The following is an 18,185-nucleotide window of genomic DNA, read 5'->3' on the forward strand; positions in this document are numbered from 1 at the left end:
CCGTCTTGGCTGCTCTGGAGTGCTAAAACATAATCCAACGTAATCCAACGTTAAGCAAGCTTTAGGCATAACTTTATCCGTTCTTAAAAACTTATTTTTGTGACAAAAATTTGCATGCAAGTTTAATATACAAATTTAAACCCTAGCATGAAATAGATGAAGGTTTGGTTTTGTTCCAATCTTTCTGGCTTCAAATAGCCGACGGTAGCCGAGTGTTCCCTGTTCCTGTTCTTGACTGGACAGGTCCCATTCGTTTGCTGCGTTCTCCGTTCCTGAACCATGGCTGCGTCCGTCTATCTGAAGAAGTCTCTCCTTTTACCCTCCTACACCGCCAGATTAGCGTCTGTAAGCTGCATTCTCTTATATATTTAATAGTTTGGTTGGTTTGCTAGTTTTTTCATGAGAAAAAGTGTGGCCACCGCCATGCAACCGGTCTTGCTTTTGAGGTCATGGTACCTTCAACTTTCGCTTTTTGTCATGTGTCCCTACTCGGTTCCAAATGAGAATTTAATGCTTGCAACAAAACCTGACATCAAGTTTTGAAGGTTGATGCATTTTACAACCGTACGATCTTTGTAGTTCCTTGACATGGACAGCCAGCACTTGAAGGCGTTAGTGAAGGGAGGCTATGGCGAAGGTTATTAGTCGACGCAGACGACCCCACGGAACATTTCAGTAGTCTGTTACGTAACGTTTTGATGTCCCTCCCGCCTAATTTTGGTGCTATAGGGGGTGTCTGGGGAACGCATGCCTTCTGTACAAAGCGGCTGACTTGCTTGCCGTGCACTGCGCCACCTTGCGCTTATGGTCACTGCTGAGCTCGTGATCGCGTAAATATGTGCGCCTTGTTGCTCTGCGGCTAAGCATCCTTCTGCCGCAGGTGAGGCATGCGGCCGCCGCAGCTGCCGCTCCAGCTGGAGCGAAAGGCGTCAAGAAGTTCGAAGTCTACAGATGGGTGAGCTAAATATTTTTACCGTTATGTTTTAGTGGCGCCTCGTGTTACGTTTATGAAAGAAGCTGCACAAGTCATTACCAAACTTCATGGAATCTACAGAAGACATAGTTAATCATACCGTGGGCTAATTGCCTTTGCATAGTTCCTGTTTTGTACAAACTGCTTCGGTAAGTCTAACACATTTATTAATAACTCCTCAAGGTCACCAGATCGTGCGTACTCTTGCTTTGTGCTGACTGGCAATAATGGTGAGAATGTTTATTGCAGGATCCTGAGAAGAAGGGAGACAAGCCTCGTCTCCAGACATATGAGGTTGATCTCAACAAGTTAGTTTACCCATCACTTTTTATTATTATTGGTTTGCATTGATTGTATCTTTTTTCCTTTCTGAAAGGTACTGTCTTCAAAGTTCGTATGTACAGATCTCTAAAAGGACTTAACGATAGCTGTGTATTCATGAACTCCAGTAATCTGCTTTCACTGTCATAGCTGAGCTATGCAAATACCTTGTGAGCTATGATAGATGGTTGTTTGTTAACCAGTGTCAGCATATAATCTCTAGTTTTGATGTAGGGCTGTATCTTGTAACAATTGATTTCATTTTTTATTCATTTGGTCCTTAGTGATTGGTCGAGGCTTGTCAGTGACATAAACTGTGGCAGATGTTTTCATGCTGGCTGTGGCAAAAACACGGCCATGCTGCCACCCATTTTCATATACATTCTGGTGGCACTATTCCAACAGGCGTAGTTATAATGAAAACGAGTTTTCTGTGGTGATGACGCATAATTTTATTCTAAAAGAATGAAACCTGCGGTGTCGTTGAGGCTCCAGGCACTGGTCGTGGTAGTGTTGTGTTTATGGGCGCTGGCCGAGTGGTGCCAGTGCTGCTTATTGGGCAAGCACTGAGGCATTCGACATGCATCAGAAAGATGAAAAGGAAAAAATCAGATCATTTTGCCACTTGTTTGGTTGACTGTTTTTCCTCCCCCTTTTAATGGAAAAGCAAACAAACGACTGAAGTTTCAGCCAAATGAATTATAAAGTGAATCTTCGCAAATTATGGCCCCTGATTCCTATAAAACCTAATGCATCAGTAGCGGAATGCAACAGGCAGGCAATAATAATGATAAAAAAAAATTTGCTTCAACTTAAAAATAGTGTTCATGTTTCTTGGGCATGTTGCATTGCGTTACATTGTCGTGTGTCTGTGCAACGTGGTAACCCCTGGTATGTGTTGTGGCTTTCTCTGCAGATGCGGTCCTATGGTGCTTGATGCCCTGATTAAAATCAAGAATGAGATTGACCCTACACTGACCTTTCGGAGGTCTTGCAGGGAAGGCATCTGTGGTTCCTGTGCCATGAATATTAACGGCACCAACACCTTGGCTTGCATCTGGTACAGTGCTACTTTACAGGAATACTTTTGCTCACACTGCTGATACAAACAAGAAAATAATGCAGACTTGCTATTGCCTATGCAAGCATTTTCCGTTAAGAGAAATTTTTTTGCTAGATGAGCTATGGTCGCATTTCTTCTGTGAACTAAAACGGCCTTTACTGTTTTGCATAGGGACCACCATCTGAGCGCGATGTGTCATGGGACTGTGATGGAAATTAATAGAGCTTGCCTCATAGTGTAAGAATCGAGCGCTGTAATATCAAACAAATGAGGGTTCTTGATTTTAATTTGACACTGAAAATTGCATAAAAGAAGGTGAAGTGACACCTTGCTGTTAAACCTTTTCATTACTGGTGTATGATACCACATGACCACAGGTTGGTAAAATGGTACTTATATATTGTTAATTATGTAATGCTGTTTTTTTTTTCATAGGTTTTTGTCATAATTTATTAAAGGTTAAGCTCTCTTCAATGTGCCGTTAGATGAAAAGCAACGCTTCCTTTGAAACTCTATTCAAGTGCTTTGCGATTTTGTTTATGGATGGCGCCATAGTGTTGTGCAATTGTTGGTCAAAGTGGTGTTCACGGTTCACTAAAACTGTCATCGACTAGCCATTCGTCACTGTGTTCAAACAGCTTTAGGTGTGGAAGCACATATGGATGCCATGCTATACTGTCTAATTACTCTCTGGGCAGTTGGGGCTATATTTAGTATGTTTTAGTTCATAATTTTTGCTTATTTGCAATCGCTCGCGTGCTTGCTGACCATGATTTCCAGCATTGGGATAGCACACCAAAAGGGCCCATCCACTGATCGAAAAATTATTTCTATAAGTCTTCCACAGTGTTCATAAAAAACTGGATCCTTAAAATTCAGTTGTAAATCCTGTTAAGAACTTCCTAGGAGGGTATGATGCTACAGTAGCATAGATGACAATAATAGGATGATAATTTGTGACAGCTCATGGTTTGTGAATTGTTGATGAAAACCTGCAAAGCACATTATTAATTTTGATATGGCTGTGTAGCCATTTGCTGGCTTGGGAGGTCTCATGATGGTATTGCTAAAATTTCTGAATAGAAAAGTGACCACTGAAAGTTGGATTCCTTGCCATCCTTTCATGCAGTAAAATCGATGACAATACTGCAAAGTCCACTAAGATCTACCCCCTTCCACACATGTATGTGGTCAAGGACCTGGTTCCGGTAAGTGCACACATACACACACAAGTGTGTGGTTTTTTGCAGACATTTTAACGGATGTTTGGTCTGTTAATGGTCGGTCAAACACTTGGTTGTTGCAAAGAGGTGTTAATGCACAGTATTCTCAACGTGGTAAACATGATGATTGGTTTTTAATGGTGTGAGGACAGCTTGGCCAAAGAGTGCCATGGCTAGTGTGTTTGGTCGTCTTGAGGTGGCGTCAAAGGCCCATTTCTTTCAAGCACTTCATCCCAGATGAGCCTTGCGTAAGGCCAGGAGAAAGCTCGTACCCATAAAGAAACTGGTGGGTACTTGGCAACACTGGTGATTGAACCCCACGTCTCCCTCATATGGGGCAGATGCTCAAACCACCGGGCCACAGCTGTGGTATATTATTCGTAACAGTTGCTTGCTGTTTCATTACTGGCAATACAAGGAGATTAATATTTGCTGCTGGACTGAGTGGACTTGTTTCCAAAAGTGCATCCATCACTATATTGAAGTAAACAAGAGTCACTGATGTGCAGTTGGACTGAGTGGCAAGTTCTTAGTATGATGGAGCTTATTGAAAAAGAAAAAAATGAAGCATGTGATGAATGATCTGCCACTTCCTCCCCTTATAAATTTGGAAGCTGCTGCAGATGGTGCATGTGAATTGATTACCATAGCAGCTGTGACTTGCCAGAGACTGATGGTGTGAATTTTACTTCAGCTTTTAATATAGTAGTTAAGCCTGAGTTAACTCTTTCTCTACCATGGGGAAAATGACCATTTTCTGAAAGTTTCAGTACATTTTTTTTTCTGTAAAAACTTTTGTATTCAATATTGATTGCAATACCCAAAAACAGAGCTGAATAAAGGTGCTTCCTATTAATATACGTCTAAACAACAAATTCCATGTTGCAGCAAAAAAAATTTATTTGCTAAAAACGAGATTTTAGAAAAAAATTCAACAAAACTTGCAAAAACACGCTTGTATTTAAAAAGAAAAAAATGTTAAAAATTTTGTGAAATATGCAAAATGTTTGTTACTCTGTTGGCCACTCTGCAAAAAATAATCATTTCTATCTTGAATAGTATTGTTGCTACAAAACAATAACTGGAAACCCTATAGTTGTGCATCGGAGTTCGGCCGCCTGTGTCATAGGCTGGTTTTCATCATCACTGATGTGGAAACTGAATCATCTTTAGCACCTTGCAACATTTTCAGGCTCGTCGTTGCACAGGACGTCGATTAAATCACTCGCAGACGAAACGGAGTCCTGAGATTTGCTATGTCTTAGAGCGCGTGCCACGCATGCGGAGGCTGCCAAGCGACTTTGATGGTACCGCATCTTCGGAGTGCGTTCAAAAAATGCCGTTTTGTAGGGGCATAAAAAACCATATCGCAAACAAAACTTCAGTTCTCCGGCTACAAGCCAGATGCGCATCGTGCCTGTAAGCAACGCGGAAGGCTCCGAAGTCAAGCGGCGAAGGCGTCATCTGCGGGCAACGTGGCGGGCAATGAGTGCCGGTCCGCGTCTTCATTTCTTCGTAGCACGTTAGAAAATACCCCCTAGCGGGACAAAAGAAAACTACATCGGAAACAAAACTTTGGTTCCTGACCTACAAACTACATCTGCAGCGCGGTCATTAGCAACGCAGAAGGTTCTGAAATCGGGGCATGAAATGATCGTTAGCGGGCTAACGATGCTCAATGGGCGCGGTAGGGAAAGAGTTAATGATAGCATCCAAGGATTGCCTTAAAATGCATATCTACTAATGGCTTTATCGGTTTGCATTTCTCTGTTAACATCCCGACCAAGAAAGCTCTTAAGCAGGCACTGAAAGGGGGGTATTTTCTTTGCGCCAAGTTATGACATGAAAGAAAGTACTATGGTAATTTGTGTCATAAATTTGGTATTATGGTAGCAGTGTCATTTCTTGTCTGTTTTTTTTTTTGTACTTACTGGCTGCAAACAAAATTAATGCATGGGAAATAGGGACTGTGCAAAAGTCAGGAAATCATGAAATTTCTTAAAGCTGCTCAAATTTGAAAACCATTTGTCTTTCACACAATACACTTTATGCTGTGTTAACCCCAGGTGGTCGAAATTTCCGGAGCCCTCCACTACGGCGTCTCTCATAGCCTTAGTCGCTTTGGGACGTTAAACCCCATAAACCAACCAACCAACCGCAATGCAAGCAAGCAATGTTGGTTTTAAAAAAGCAAACATCTTCATGTCAGTAGTTGCACCACTTCTCTTTATATACTGTTGGGTGCAAAAGTGGTATTTAACACTTGTAGTTGCATGGCTTTCTGCTTTTCTGGTGCCTTTCACCAAGCTGGAGCATCATGCATTGAAACAAACGAAATGATATCCATGTGGGTGAAAATGGTCACCTCCTCATCTGTCTGGACACTAAGTCTGCCAAAAATTGAGGTGTCAATCAAGTCTGACCGAAGCACAACTGTTATGCACCACTTTTGCTCCCAGCAGTACGTATGAATGTCTGAAGCCGCTCTGAATTCACCATGGCTCATTACAGTGCACTGCATACAATGTGCATATTTCACGACAATGTTGTCTTGTTTTGCTTTTTTGAATTGCAGGATATGACACTCTTTTATGAACACTACAAGGCAGTGCAGCCTTGGCTGCAGAAAAAGACTGATGTCAAAGTGGGAGACCACCAGAACCTGCAGAGCATTTCAGACCGCAAAAAATTGGTATGATCCTTCCCATTACCCCACCTTTCTTTTGCTGTTACAATCAATACATAGCTGAAATTATAACTTTTCATAGCAATCCGCAACTGTCCATTGCATACAAGGGTGGTAAATGCCTTTGTGGGATATACCTGCCTTCCAGGCTCAGCATGAAAGGCCTCGATTGCTAATTAAAAAATTTCAGACTTTGTTCCTGGATATGGTTCTTGCATTTTCATGGGAGGGAAATTGTCAACTCTATACCCCGTTTCATACATAGCATGCAACGCTGCGGAGGTTGCTGAAGTAGTGCATCCGCGAAACCATATTACTCCGCCACGTATCATTCGTTCTTCTCAAAACTCCGGTCATTGTTTGGATTAATACAAAGAGCGGTATAGAGAGATGTGGTAGCATTGAAACTAACGGTCGAAGCTGTGAGGCGCTCAGTGTTCGGGCTCTCTGGCCGTAATTTTCACGGAAAGTGAACTACTTTTTGGGCACGGATTTAATAGAAGCGATTCGCCCTACCAACTGCGTATCATACCGCCACGTGTACTTTTTGCTTCTTGAAATCTCGACGAGTCGCAAGACGAAAATGCGGCAAGAGGTAAGACGAAGTCCAGGAGGTGCCAGTCACGGCACTTAAGACTTGTTGCTACGAAAGATGTTTGTGTTCGCTTTGATTGTGTGGCGAACTACTTTTTGCATGCGGACTTAGCCTGTGCGAACAGGCGTGCTAGCTTTGGCAGCGTTGCCTTGCATGTATGAAACGGAGTATAATGGTGTGAGGTTTCAGTTCATGTTTGTTTTTATTACCTCAGAGTTGTTTACTATGGTCTCCTTGTACATAGTAGCCCTTAGCATTTTCCTGAACTGACATGGATTTTAGTGCTCCCCATGATGTGGCATGGAGGCACATGGCAGTTAAAGACAGAAATTTATAATTTCATAATTTCTTTCTACCCCCAACATGTGTATAGACTGTCGTGAGGTATCACAACAAAGCACCACTGAATGCAGGAAGCCACTGGTGTGCAGAAAGTAAAAGATGTCTTTCCATGCCAGAACAGTTGAAATGCCACTTATCTACCTTTTCAATGGTCCCACTGCACAGCTGCAGTTGTGTGCACTGTATGGATGTGTGCACTGTGTGTATGTATCCACCTGTGCCCACCTGAGCACTCTTGCTGTGTTGATGGGAATAAGTGACCTATGGCCTGTTTGCTGTTCCCATCACAGGACGGGCTGTACGAGTGCATCCTGTGTGCATGCTGCTCCACGTCATGCCCCAGCTACTGGTGGAACAGCAACCGCTACCTGGGTCCGGCAGCACTGATGCAGGTCTACCGCTGGGTCATCGACTCGCGTGACGAGAACACTGTTGAGCGGCTCAAGCGCCTGGAAGACCCCTTCACCATGTTCCGTTGCCACACCATCATGAACTGCACCCGGACGTGCCCCAAGGTGGGTCCCTGCTCACTGTGCAGGCGTCCCTTTCCTTTCATTAGCCTTTCCCCCATGTGGAGCAGCAGGTTGTGTTATGTTACTGCCGACCAACATCTCCGCCTTTCCTCTCATTAAACTTCACTTTCTGTTTCTTGCACACCAGTCTAAAGTGCTCAAGCAGCACTCTATGGCGTGCTTCAGTGGCACTCAGCACTGCCTGCTGTGCTTAGGCTTGATTTTTGAGACTTGGGAAGTTAGCCATGACCGAAAACAAAGCGCATGCGCAATAAGATATTGTTTCAAGCCATAGGACATGTCATAAGTGATACCAGCATACTCTACATTGTACCATTCGTGCCCTCTGGGCAAGGTGTATGGAGTGCTGCACCATTTAGAAGTTTGGATTTAAACATTGCTAGTACAATGAAAAAGTCTATGACAAAGTATTGCATGTAACAATAGAAATGTAGTTCCTCTTGATGGCCCCCATAGAAACCACATAGGTATTAAAGGACTATAGGCGCCAAATTTTTGTTTGCGTGTCATATTCTTTCAAATGATGCATTAGACGCTAATATATATGAATCACCTCATTATATTCGCCTACGACTGCAAATTCTAATTTGCAAATATCTGCACGACTGCAAATATCTCATTTTTTCTTGACGGTGTTTCGGTTTTGGTTTCATCGACCAAATGATGGCTGTGACATGTAGTTGGTCTTTAGGTCGTGTGAGGTACGAAAAAACGGTGATGTAACTGCTGATAAACGTCATTCGTTACCATTCCAGCTCTTGAAGGTGGCAAGTTGAAGTGTTGTAGTAAATTAAAACTATGTATCGGCGTTTACATTGCAGGTTTTTTTTCGTGCCTCACGTGAACTAAAGGTCAACTACACGTCACAGCCACTGTTTGACTGGTGAAACTGAAACAGCATGAGAGAAGGAATTTAATTATAAATTATTTAGCAGTCATAGGCAAATACCATGCCATGATTCATCTAATGTCTAACACGTCAGTTTAAAGAAGAAAACACGCAACTAAAATTAGGTGTCTAGTTCTTTAGTCACCTTGGTTTTGCAGTGTGAAGTTTCACTGATGCTACATGCAATACAAGCAGTTGCTTCTTGAAAAAGAGCTGCCAGCCATGCAGAGATGTGTTGTCACTGGTCCTCTAGTAGCACGCGCTCTGTGCCTAATATTGAAAGTGGTGTGACCTCACCAGTTTTTGCATCTCCACTTTGCACCATGCAAAGCAGGTGTAGAAGGCTGTAGCCTCACGGCCCCACCTTCATGCATTTAATACTGAAAAAGTGATCACACTCTGAATTCGTAGTGCGTGTGGTTGTGCCAATGTTTACATGGAAGATAAGTTCGGCAATAGCTCTGAACCCAATTTAGCTCTTTCTTTTCTATGCAAAATATAGTCAGCTGTTTTGGGTTCCACGTTGACTGCTGCTGCTAAGAAACTTTTATTGTTTGGCAGAGAGCTGTCTAATGCCTGCTGTGGGACTTCATGAAGTGAAGGCTGAAATTCTTTACTCACTTGTGTCAGTGTTTCAGTAACTGTGCAGCCCTTCACTTCTCTGCTCTTCAAGACCAGCCCCGTGCAGCTTTTTGAAATTCTACTTGCCTTTCAACCTCAGGGCATCAGCGTCAGTAGTAGTAGTGGCAGTAGTAGTAGAAAAATTCAGCGAAGGTTTGGTTGTATGAAAACTTAAGAGTTCCCAACATAGTCCATATTGGCAGTTCCTTTACCTTTTTTGTACCTTCACTCTGAGAACATAATTAGCCTTTGCTCTGCTTTCCTTGGAGGTGCGCACTTAAGGCAGTGAGATGAGTATCATCAGAGTGGGTACTTTCGAGCCAAACCTGCTCCGATTGAACTTTCTATATGTGTACTTAATTTGAAGGCAGCTTTTTTTTTTGTCAGTGAGAGCCGTGGCTCTTACACGGCAGTACACAGTAAATATGGCACGCAGACCTCGACATACAAGCTTGTTTGTACAAGTTACATTTGGCCCGGCTTTTCTTTGATGTAAACTTCTTGCACTGAAGCAACATTTTGCACTGTTTATGTGTATCACATGAAATAGCTTGGTGTGCAGGCTTTTCATTGCTCATTCACATTACCTTTGAGTTTGTCAGAACTGATTCAAAATGGGAGGTCAAACAATAATATAGTGAAGCCTCGATTATAGGAAAATCTTCAAAGTTCTCAACAGGTTTCCTGTTGGTAGTTCCTGTACTCTTTTCTTTGTGCCTTCAGTCTGAAAATCCTTTTTCTTTTGACTTCTTTTGGATCTGGGCTAGAATCATGCGCATTTGCTTTTTGCTGGACTATCCTTTATCAGCTAGAATAGACTGCAGACTGGAGAAGCAGAAAACAAAAACTACTTTGTGCACCCAGATTCAGATGAAGGTGCAGCGAAGCCTAAGAGCAGAAAATACCTGCAATAGGTTCACACTGCACACACAGACGAGGACAGATAGTGAGGAAGACTAACACTGTTTGTCGTCATTTGGGTTTGATGTTTGAGCCTTTATGATGGAATACCAACTAGCCCAACAAAAGACTTCTCAGCCATATCTACAGCAGTGCCCAACATGCACTGGTTACAGCCTGTGCTATCACACTGCAGCAGAGCCACCATCCTGAGTTGTTTATGGCATTTAGGCTGTCACTAGTACCATCTTGATTTCAGCACCCTGTGAAAGAAACTGCTAAAAAGTGCTTGATGTTTATTCCAATTTCCTGCAGAAATGCTAGTGAACACTTAGTTGCTTATCATTTTATGTATTGCATCAGAGCCGCCGCGGTGGCTCAGTGGCTATGGTGCTCGGCTGCTGACCCAAAAGACGCGGGTTCGATCCCGGCCGCGGCGGCTGGAATTTCTTTGGAGGAGAAATTCTAGAGGCCCGTGTACTGTGCGATGTCAGTGCACGTTAAAGAACCCCAGGTGGTCGAAATTTCCGGAGCCCTCCACTACGGCGTCTCTCATAGCCTTAGTCGCTTTGGGACGTTAAACCTCATAAACCAAACACCAACCAACCATTGCATCAGAGTCTGACAGAATCTTTTGCCATGTATTCTATCACTTGTTTCACTTGAACCAGACCATCAAGAAATTCTTGAACCAGACCATCAAGAAATTCCATATAATCAAGGGCTGACAATTGAGGTTCTTTTCTGTTAGACCCCTAGCAGCTGTATTCATATTTGCCGCTTGAAAGAAAATATGTGTGACGTATTGTTAGTTTGATAGCACACCACTCAATCCAAGGAACTCCATAGGTTTGACAAAAAATTGCATTAATCCCTGTTCAAGTTGCTGCGGAGTACACAATGGCTTATTTTTCACCATGGCTTCTGGAGCATGTTGCATACCCAGAAATTTTATGCAGCTATATGTCACAGAATGATACTTAACATATTTTTTCTTTTCCAGGGATTGAATCCAGGAAAGGCTATTGGGGAGCTGAAAAAGTTAGTTGCTGGAATCTCGCAGAAGCCAAAGGCAGAACTTACTGGCACCGCTTGAACATTGCCGGCTCTTTAATTACTGGCTCCTGATCAACGCTGTGAAAATCACGCAGACTTGATTAAAACTGCATCATAGTGCCATGGACTGCAATTCAAAAGAGCAGGCTCACCGGTGAAAATAAAGTGCACTGGAAAATCCACATGGTGACTGCATTTCAGTGAGTTTTGCAGTACGGTTTTCCTGCAGTTTTGCATTGGTGTGCAGCTGCAAAATAATTGTGGGACATTTTAGTGTGTTTGTTTTATCAGTACTGTAAATCACTCCAAGTAATTTAGCTCCGCATAAGGTACAACCCCCGTCAGGTGAAATCTAAGTGGTGTGGCTAGCTGCTCATGACAGGCTGAAAAGCGTAAGCTTTTTATTTCAGAGAGTTTTGCTTGAAAGAAGTATGTTCAGCCATAGAGCGCTAAGCCACAGCTCAAACTGTGGTATACCAACGACCAACTCTTTAACAAACAAATTCACCTTTCTTCTATCTCTCGGCAGTACAAAGTAGTTTAAGTAACACAGAGATAAGGGTGATGCAGGAGATAAACTGCTTTAGTGCAGCTTGAACACCCAATCTCTCTTATATTATAGCTTACTTGTGTATAACAATGAAAATAGTTTTGTATTTGCAGTTGGGAATATGAATCTGTGCAGTAGCTGAAAGTATGTTTGTTCAAAAAAAAGTTAGTGTCCAAAGAGAGTCAAGGTGAGGCTTTTTTTATGTTTAGGGGATTCTACGAGCAGAGGCCAATGAAGTGTACGCTTGGAATCCATATGCTGAAACAGCCTGCTACTGATGTGAAATGTGGCAGTACGTTTCCCAGTGGACATATCATGTGATAGCATGCACTTGTACAGCAGATATTTTTTTATCACAAGCCACTTGTAGTGGCAACTGCAATCAGTGACATTTTAATGGTGTTTTGCAGTGACATCTGTTCGTGTTATTGTTAAATTTCACAGTGATGGCATCCAGCCTTATGGTGTCACAATTCCCTTGAGCTTGCGCTCTTACCGGTACTGGTAAATAATTTCAGAAATACACACAACAACTGACTCTTGAACGTAAGCACAGCAGTGAGAAGATCTGTAGAACCGTACACAAGAAAAGCCACCCCCATACCATAATGTCACAGAGCCCATCACACTGTACTTTACCACTCGCAACGTCGCCACACACCATTTACATGCTTACCAGTCGTGCCGTACAAGTATTGTAATCTGTTAATTGTACACCTCTCCTGGCAAGTTGCATGTGCTTTCTGTCCAGTCAAGGCCCATGCTTATGTCCCCAACCAGCGGTGATCACACAATGATACCGATAGCTGCTTTTATTGCACACTTTGCTAGATAACCGAGGTTCTTCGTGAAATTTTTTGGCCGACAGTGGAAGTATACCTTGCTGCACTGAGGTACACCACTGCAAGCCCGAAGTTCCCCCCTTGTTCAAGCGAATGGACTAACAATGTCATGATATATTTAGTCACAAGAAAGCAATACTGGCTTACCGGATCCCCGAAATGTGAGCAGTGATTAAAAGGACACCCGATAAAGCCATGAGGGGAGCCTTAGGGCAACTTCTAATGGCCTGAGAAATGTTTAAGGGAATTTCAAGGGGAAGATGACGTCACAGAAAGGTGACAAAGAAAGTTGTGAATGGAAACAAATTTCCGTCCACATTTGTATCATCTCCACTCACGTGGTAGATGTCATTTTTATGCATAACCTTGTAAGCTTTCAGCGAGTCACAGTAAACAAAAGCCATGGAGGAAAAGAAGGCTTCGCTATTCATGCTACATGACAAAATATGTCGGAAGTCACGTGCTTTCGCAGGGACTACTGGGAGTCTGACCGCTGGCACTGCAGCGTTGTCTGCTTCATTGTGTGCTGCTCATGCTCAAGCGGGCTGTGACGCAGCCAACTAGCGAGGGGGAGCCCTCACGTCCGGCTTCAAAAAATCTGACGTAACATTCTCTCCTAAATTCTTTCCTTCCTCCTTGACGAAACCACTTGATGCGCCGGCTGCCCTGTGTGGCCACATTTATCGAAAGATGGCGGCACCATACTGTTCACTGCCCTACATCGGTCATGCTGAGCTAGCCATTCATGGTGCTGTACGGCTATACTCCTGCTTTATACATCAGGTGCAACGCTGTGAAATATATGGAAGTAGCACAAAAAAAATAAAGGTAGTCGTGTTACTCCTTGCTTGTTTTCTGGCCGAGTGGTTAAGGCACGAGAAAAGGACAGCATGTTGTTAGCAAAGAGGTGCTAATGCCCTCATTTTTGCCTTTCTTCCCACACCCTCACTAATGTGAACTACTTTACTTTCACCAATAAATCCTTGGGCCTCCCTCGCCTCATAAAATTTGCTCGTCCTCCCTCAGCCCCACAATCGGCAGTTTTAGCATTTGAGTATTTTATGATCGCTGATAGATGCTAATATTACTGCATCGCACAAAGTACAAATTGTTCATTGCATTCGTTTTCAGCTGCGTTCAGCCGCATAGATCTTTTAAGCTTAGCCCTCCAATGTTCTTAGCAGCCAGGAATGGCAGCAAGAAATTAAATAGAGGTACTGCACTCATGCTGGCACCGATCCCTGGCAAGAGCTGGGTCAGTCTGGTACTTCTCCTGGCAGTGGCTAAAATAAGCTGTGCCAAAGAGTCAGGGCCATGAAAAGCGCAGAATACTTCTCATGCCCTAAGTAGCCAATCAGAAGTGAGTGCCGGGAATGTTTCAGCCTGAAAATTTTCCCAGCAGCCAATTGAAGAGACACTGCCATAATAAATCAGGCCAACCTGCCCATCGATGCACACTCCGTTACTTTGGGGTGTGCACGAAACAATTATACAAAAGAGATCAAAAGCGCCGAGTGAAACGCCTCACGAGTGGCACTTGTTCGCAGAGGTGAGCCGCGAAAAAACATCCCGAAGCAAGTACCGTTCGATAAATATCGAGGGCGCGAAGAGCATCTGTGAGCACAGCGGAGTGGGGCCGCAAACGAACGCGTGCCAAGCAAAGCGCTATCCGAGTCGGGAAGTGGAGAGGGGGGGTACAGCAAAAAAAAAAATTGCACCTTAAAAGCGTAACACTAATGACGGCCCCTTTCTACACCCTTAAAAGATGCACGGCTGTAAGGGTGTTGCAGCTCCTTCGGGTGTACAGCCGGCCAAATCTTTAGCTGGCGTGCGCGACGACTGCGTTTTCCGTGATCCTGCAGCTTATGACGGCGCAAACTTGCTAAGATATCAAATTTAAGCAGAGTCTTACTGAACCCCTGCTTAATATTGAGCTTTCCCCGAGTTTGCTTCGTCACAAAGCGCAGAAAAAGCGGCCGTCGCGCACGCCAGCTAAAGATTTGGCCGGCTGTACAGGTGCTCTTTGACTTTTGAACAACTCTGCAGTTGTTCAATCAAGCGTGCTTTTAAAATGATGTCAGCTATTCGAGGTTTCCATTAAATAACAGCTGCAGTTTTGTTGCGTGCAGTATGACCGCGATTTGCGCCCCCATAATGTGATAATTTAATGAGTTATTTTAACCGAAGTGCTAAGCATCGCTGATCCCAAACAGAGGCTTGCTGAAATGGCATATATAAACTTAGAAAAAGTATGCGCCTCATGAACAAGTACTGCGCAGCAGTGATGTTTTCTGTGTTGAACAGTCTGTCACCACAGTAGCTTTTTATGACTCATTCCAGGGACACTCATATCTGGTTATGTTCCTTTGGAAAAAATATATGATGCCAGCTATCATGTTACTCTGGTAGCGTGTTTGCTGAAGGTTGACCTCTTTTAGCAAACGTTTTTTTATATATATATTCAGAAAAATCGCGCCGTGAACATCATGTAGACATCGCAAATGTGACTGCAGCGCAAACAAATTCAGACGCGCCGTATAAGACACATCTGGGTATCATAATTGTAGCTGGGAAGGCCGTAACTCTAGTGCAAAGTTAGACAGGTCATTGGCAGTTTTTCGTAGGGAATGTTTAGCTTCCCTCCAAGAGCGCACGCAAAAAAAAAAAGAAAAGAAATGGCCAGCGCCTTTTAAGGCAATCAAAATCTATGAAATGGTAAAGAAGTCAGAAAAAGGATGCAAATGTGGCGATCATAGCCTTACTGTAAGGGTGTAACAACCATACTTTGCACCTTTTTGGGAGGTTACAAGTGTGCAAGTTATAGACACGGAAAAGCACCCTTAAGGGTGCAACTTTTGTTACAGTGTGGGGGTTGTTGAAGCGGGTGTCCAACAAGATGCGAGACAATTACTGCTCCATTTCTTTTCCTCAAAAACCAATTTTTCCAATTTTTGTCAATGATTTCACGAGGGATTTTATGTACATTTTGTGTACAAAGGTTTTTTTTGTGTCAATTTCACCCCTTTTAGCACTTTAATTGCCATTTTCGACCCTGCGTATCTTTTATTGCCCTTTCTCTCGTATCGCCCATTTAGCATTTTAAACGCCCCTTTTGGCTCTGCATTTCAGTTATAGCATTTTCTTTCGTGCCACGTAGTAGTTTTAACTAATATCTCATATCATTTTAAGTTGTTTTGTACTTTGCCGTGTGCGCTGCATACGCGAACTCAGCAGTTTCTTTTCAGGTGCCCCACCCCCTCACTCCCCATTCTATCTGTATATGGTTCCTCCTTTCGAATTAAAGAACCAGTTGAAAGTTAGCGCGGCGGTGTTTGTCCTTCCTCTAGTCCTTGTCAACAAAGCTGCGGTGTAATTCTCCGTCTCTGCTACTATGAATTACCAACTATAGCCCGGTCAGCCGCACTCTCAATGCACATATGAACTCCACTCACGTACTCGTGCCAGTCGTATACGCGTATGTATAAAACATGGAGCGTACGTGTGATGTGTTTCCTGCACACCATGCAAACCGTGTCACGGCTGCATTTCTGCAACACCCGATAATGGCGGTGGAAACCGTCCACATGGCCTCCATGGAAGATCTATTAGAAGAAGTCAAGGTAAAGAGGATGAAAGATGGTGCACACAAAGAGAAGCGACTACGTACATCCCCTTGTCTTGTCCTCGCCTATAATAGTAAGGATTTTATGCGTTCAAGTTGCATGACCAAGTACAGCTAGTGCATGGGCTTTCAAAGTGATTGATGACTGCGACTAAATCCGAGGAGACGCGTATCCGTGAGCAGCCGAAGCGTGCGGCCCTCCTTTGGCCATTGCTGCTTGCCGGCCACCAAACCAAGGACACATTCATGCGGAAAACTGAGTATGCAGCAAAAGTTTACGGGATGTGTGTGTGCTCGGGAACAAATTTGTTACAACACTATCTTGCGCTTTGTGTGTGTGTATTCGTGCATTCTTTTGTCCCGTCGTCTTCGCTCAGTTCTGTTTCGCTCTAACCATGAACCGACTAGCCCAACGTCATGTCTTATTTGCCACTCACTCGCCTGGTATTGATATTAACGGATGGAGCACGCGTATACTTGTGTACTTGTAGGCATTTCGTATACTTTCAGGCATTTTAGGCGTTTGGTTGTCATGATGGCACCTGTAAATCTTTTTTTTTTTTTCACACGCACCAGGCCACGTCCCGTAAATTCTTTCGGCCAGGTCGGAAAGAAGCTCATGCCGAGCATCATTGTTTCGCGACTCGTTGCCGCCCACGGTATTCGATTATTCGTCACGATGCTAGAGCCAATGGTCGGGTCACAGCTGGCGGAAACAGGGATATGTGCATAAAGATCAAGGGCATTGACTTTTGTCCGACAGTGGGCACCACGTGACAGATGATAATGATGATCATCATAAAAAGACATTAAAGGATGCACATATTCCATTTCACAAATTGTTGGCAGGGGAGTGGAAGGTGAGGAGGATGAACTTATTTTATTGAAAGGACGATGGTTAAAGCTCTTGTATTCACCCCGGAGGAGCGCTCTGGCCTCCGCTGGTCGCTTGGCTCGATCGACCAGCCCCGTCTGGCCGGTTGGGTTAGCGACTAGCGAATCATCCTCCTATCCTCTCAGGAAGAGCGGGATTGGGATGGGATGAGGGTCACTACGCGCGAAAGCTAAGAGCACTAGACGATAGCACAGACAGACGAGCTGGCAAGACTAGTTTATGGAGCCTTTCAGAGACTACCCATGGCTAGTATATCTGTGGCTGTGCCATGGATACTCTATTGGTCACCGATAAAACCGAAGCTTCCCGTTTTTCGTTTCTTTGCCGTACTCCCGAGGGCTCCTCGTAATCAATGGACACGTCGGCTCTGGGGCTGCAGCAGTTTTGTTTACCACACGTGCAAAAATTTCTGACGCGCGGCAGACATTGCAGCAAAGATTACACATTGCGCCGCTAATTTCTGCGTAAGTGCAAGTTGTGTGCAATTAGCTGTTTAGAGTTAAAATAGTAAGCCATGTTGGTGCAATCACTAGAACATGTTGCCGCACGTTTCGAATTGCATGCAGCGCATTGTGGATATAGTCGCAATGTAGGCCCTGATGGTGCAAGAGCAGCGCATTTTGGTGTCGACAGTCGAAATACTACGTCCTGGTGGTGCAAGCATGCACTTAGGCACACTGGTTGCTCGTAAGAGCACAACTGCTCCGTGTGCAAGACAACCGCCGCAAGAGCCCTGCGTATTTTGTCCGTCCGTCCACGTGTTTAGAAGATAGGCCCTTGGATCGGCTAGCCTCCAGGCTGACGTCCACAGGTCCGTCATTTCCGGTTACGACATACTACCCCACTTCGTCATTAGCGGTTACGACATACTGCACCCCTTAGATATTTCCAGTTACGACACACTACGACACTTCGATGTTTCCGGTTATGACATACTACACTTCGTAGTTTCCGGTTACGACATACTACAATACTTCGGCATTTCCGGTTACGTCCCTTTAATACGAAAACTGGTTTTCGAGGAAAGGAAAGGGCGCAGTAGTTCTCACATCTCGACATCTCGGTGGACACCTC

The 18,185-nt window shown here is 43.9% G+C and overlaps 1 protein-coding gene across 1 annotated transcript; it reads left to right on the top strand.

Moving 5' to 3' along the window:
• The first annotated feature begins 189 nt into the window (after nt 1-189).
• LOC149372161 (succinate dehydrogenase [ubiquinone] iron-sulfur subunit, mitochondrial-like) lies at nt 190-11,384 on the top strand. Its single transcript, XM_089566536.1, has 8 exons — nt 190-345; nt 881-955; nt 1,223-1,281; nt 2,211-2,354; nt 3,487-3,565; nt 6,156-6,272; nt 7,494-7,718; nt 11,150-11,384. The coding sequence occupies exons 1-8, from the start codon at nt 280-282 to the stop codon at nt 11,240-11,242; spliced, it is 858 nt and encodes a 285-aa protein (XP_089422662.1). The 5' UTR covers nt 190-279; the 3' UTR covers nt 11,243-11,384.
• Nucleotides 11,385-18,185: the final 6,801 nt, after the last annotated feature.

The sequence above is a fragment of the Amblyomma mixtum genome, chromosome 1 (genome assembly GCF_055824585.1).
Source record: "Amblyomma mixtum isolate Tamu chromosome 1, ASM5582458v1, whole genome shotgun sequence".
Lineage (NCBI taxonomy): Eukaryota > Metazoa > Arthropoda > Arachnida > Ixodida > Ixodidae > Amblyomma > Amblyomma mixtum.

Excerpts from the sequence above, each read along its gene's own strand:
- LOC149372161 (XM_089566536.1), top strand. The coding sequence starts at position 280 with ATGGCTGCGTCCGTCTATCTGAAGAAGTCTCTCCTTTTACCCTCCTAC. Across the intron at positions 346-880 it reads ACACCGCCAGATTAGCGTCT|GTGAGGCATGCGGCCGCCGC; the intron begins GTAAGCTGCATT and ends CTTCTGCCGCAG. Across the intron at positions 1,282-2,210 it reads TATGAGGTTGATCTCAACAA|ATGCGGTCCTATGGTGCTTG; the intron begins GTTAGTTTACCC and ends CTTTCTCTGCAG.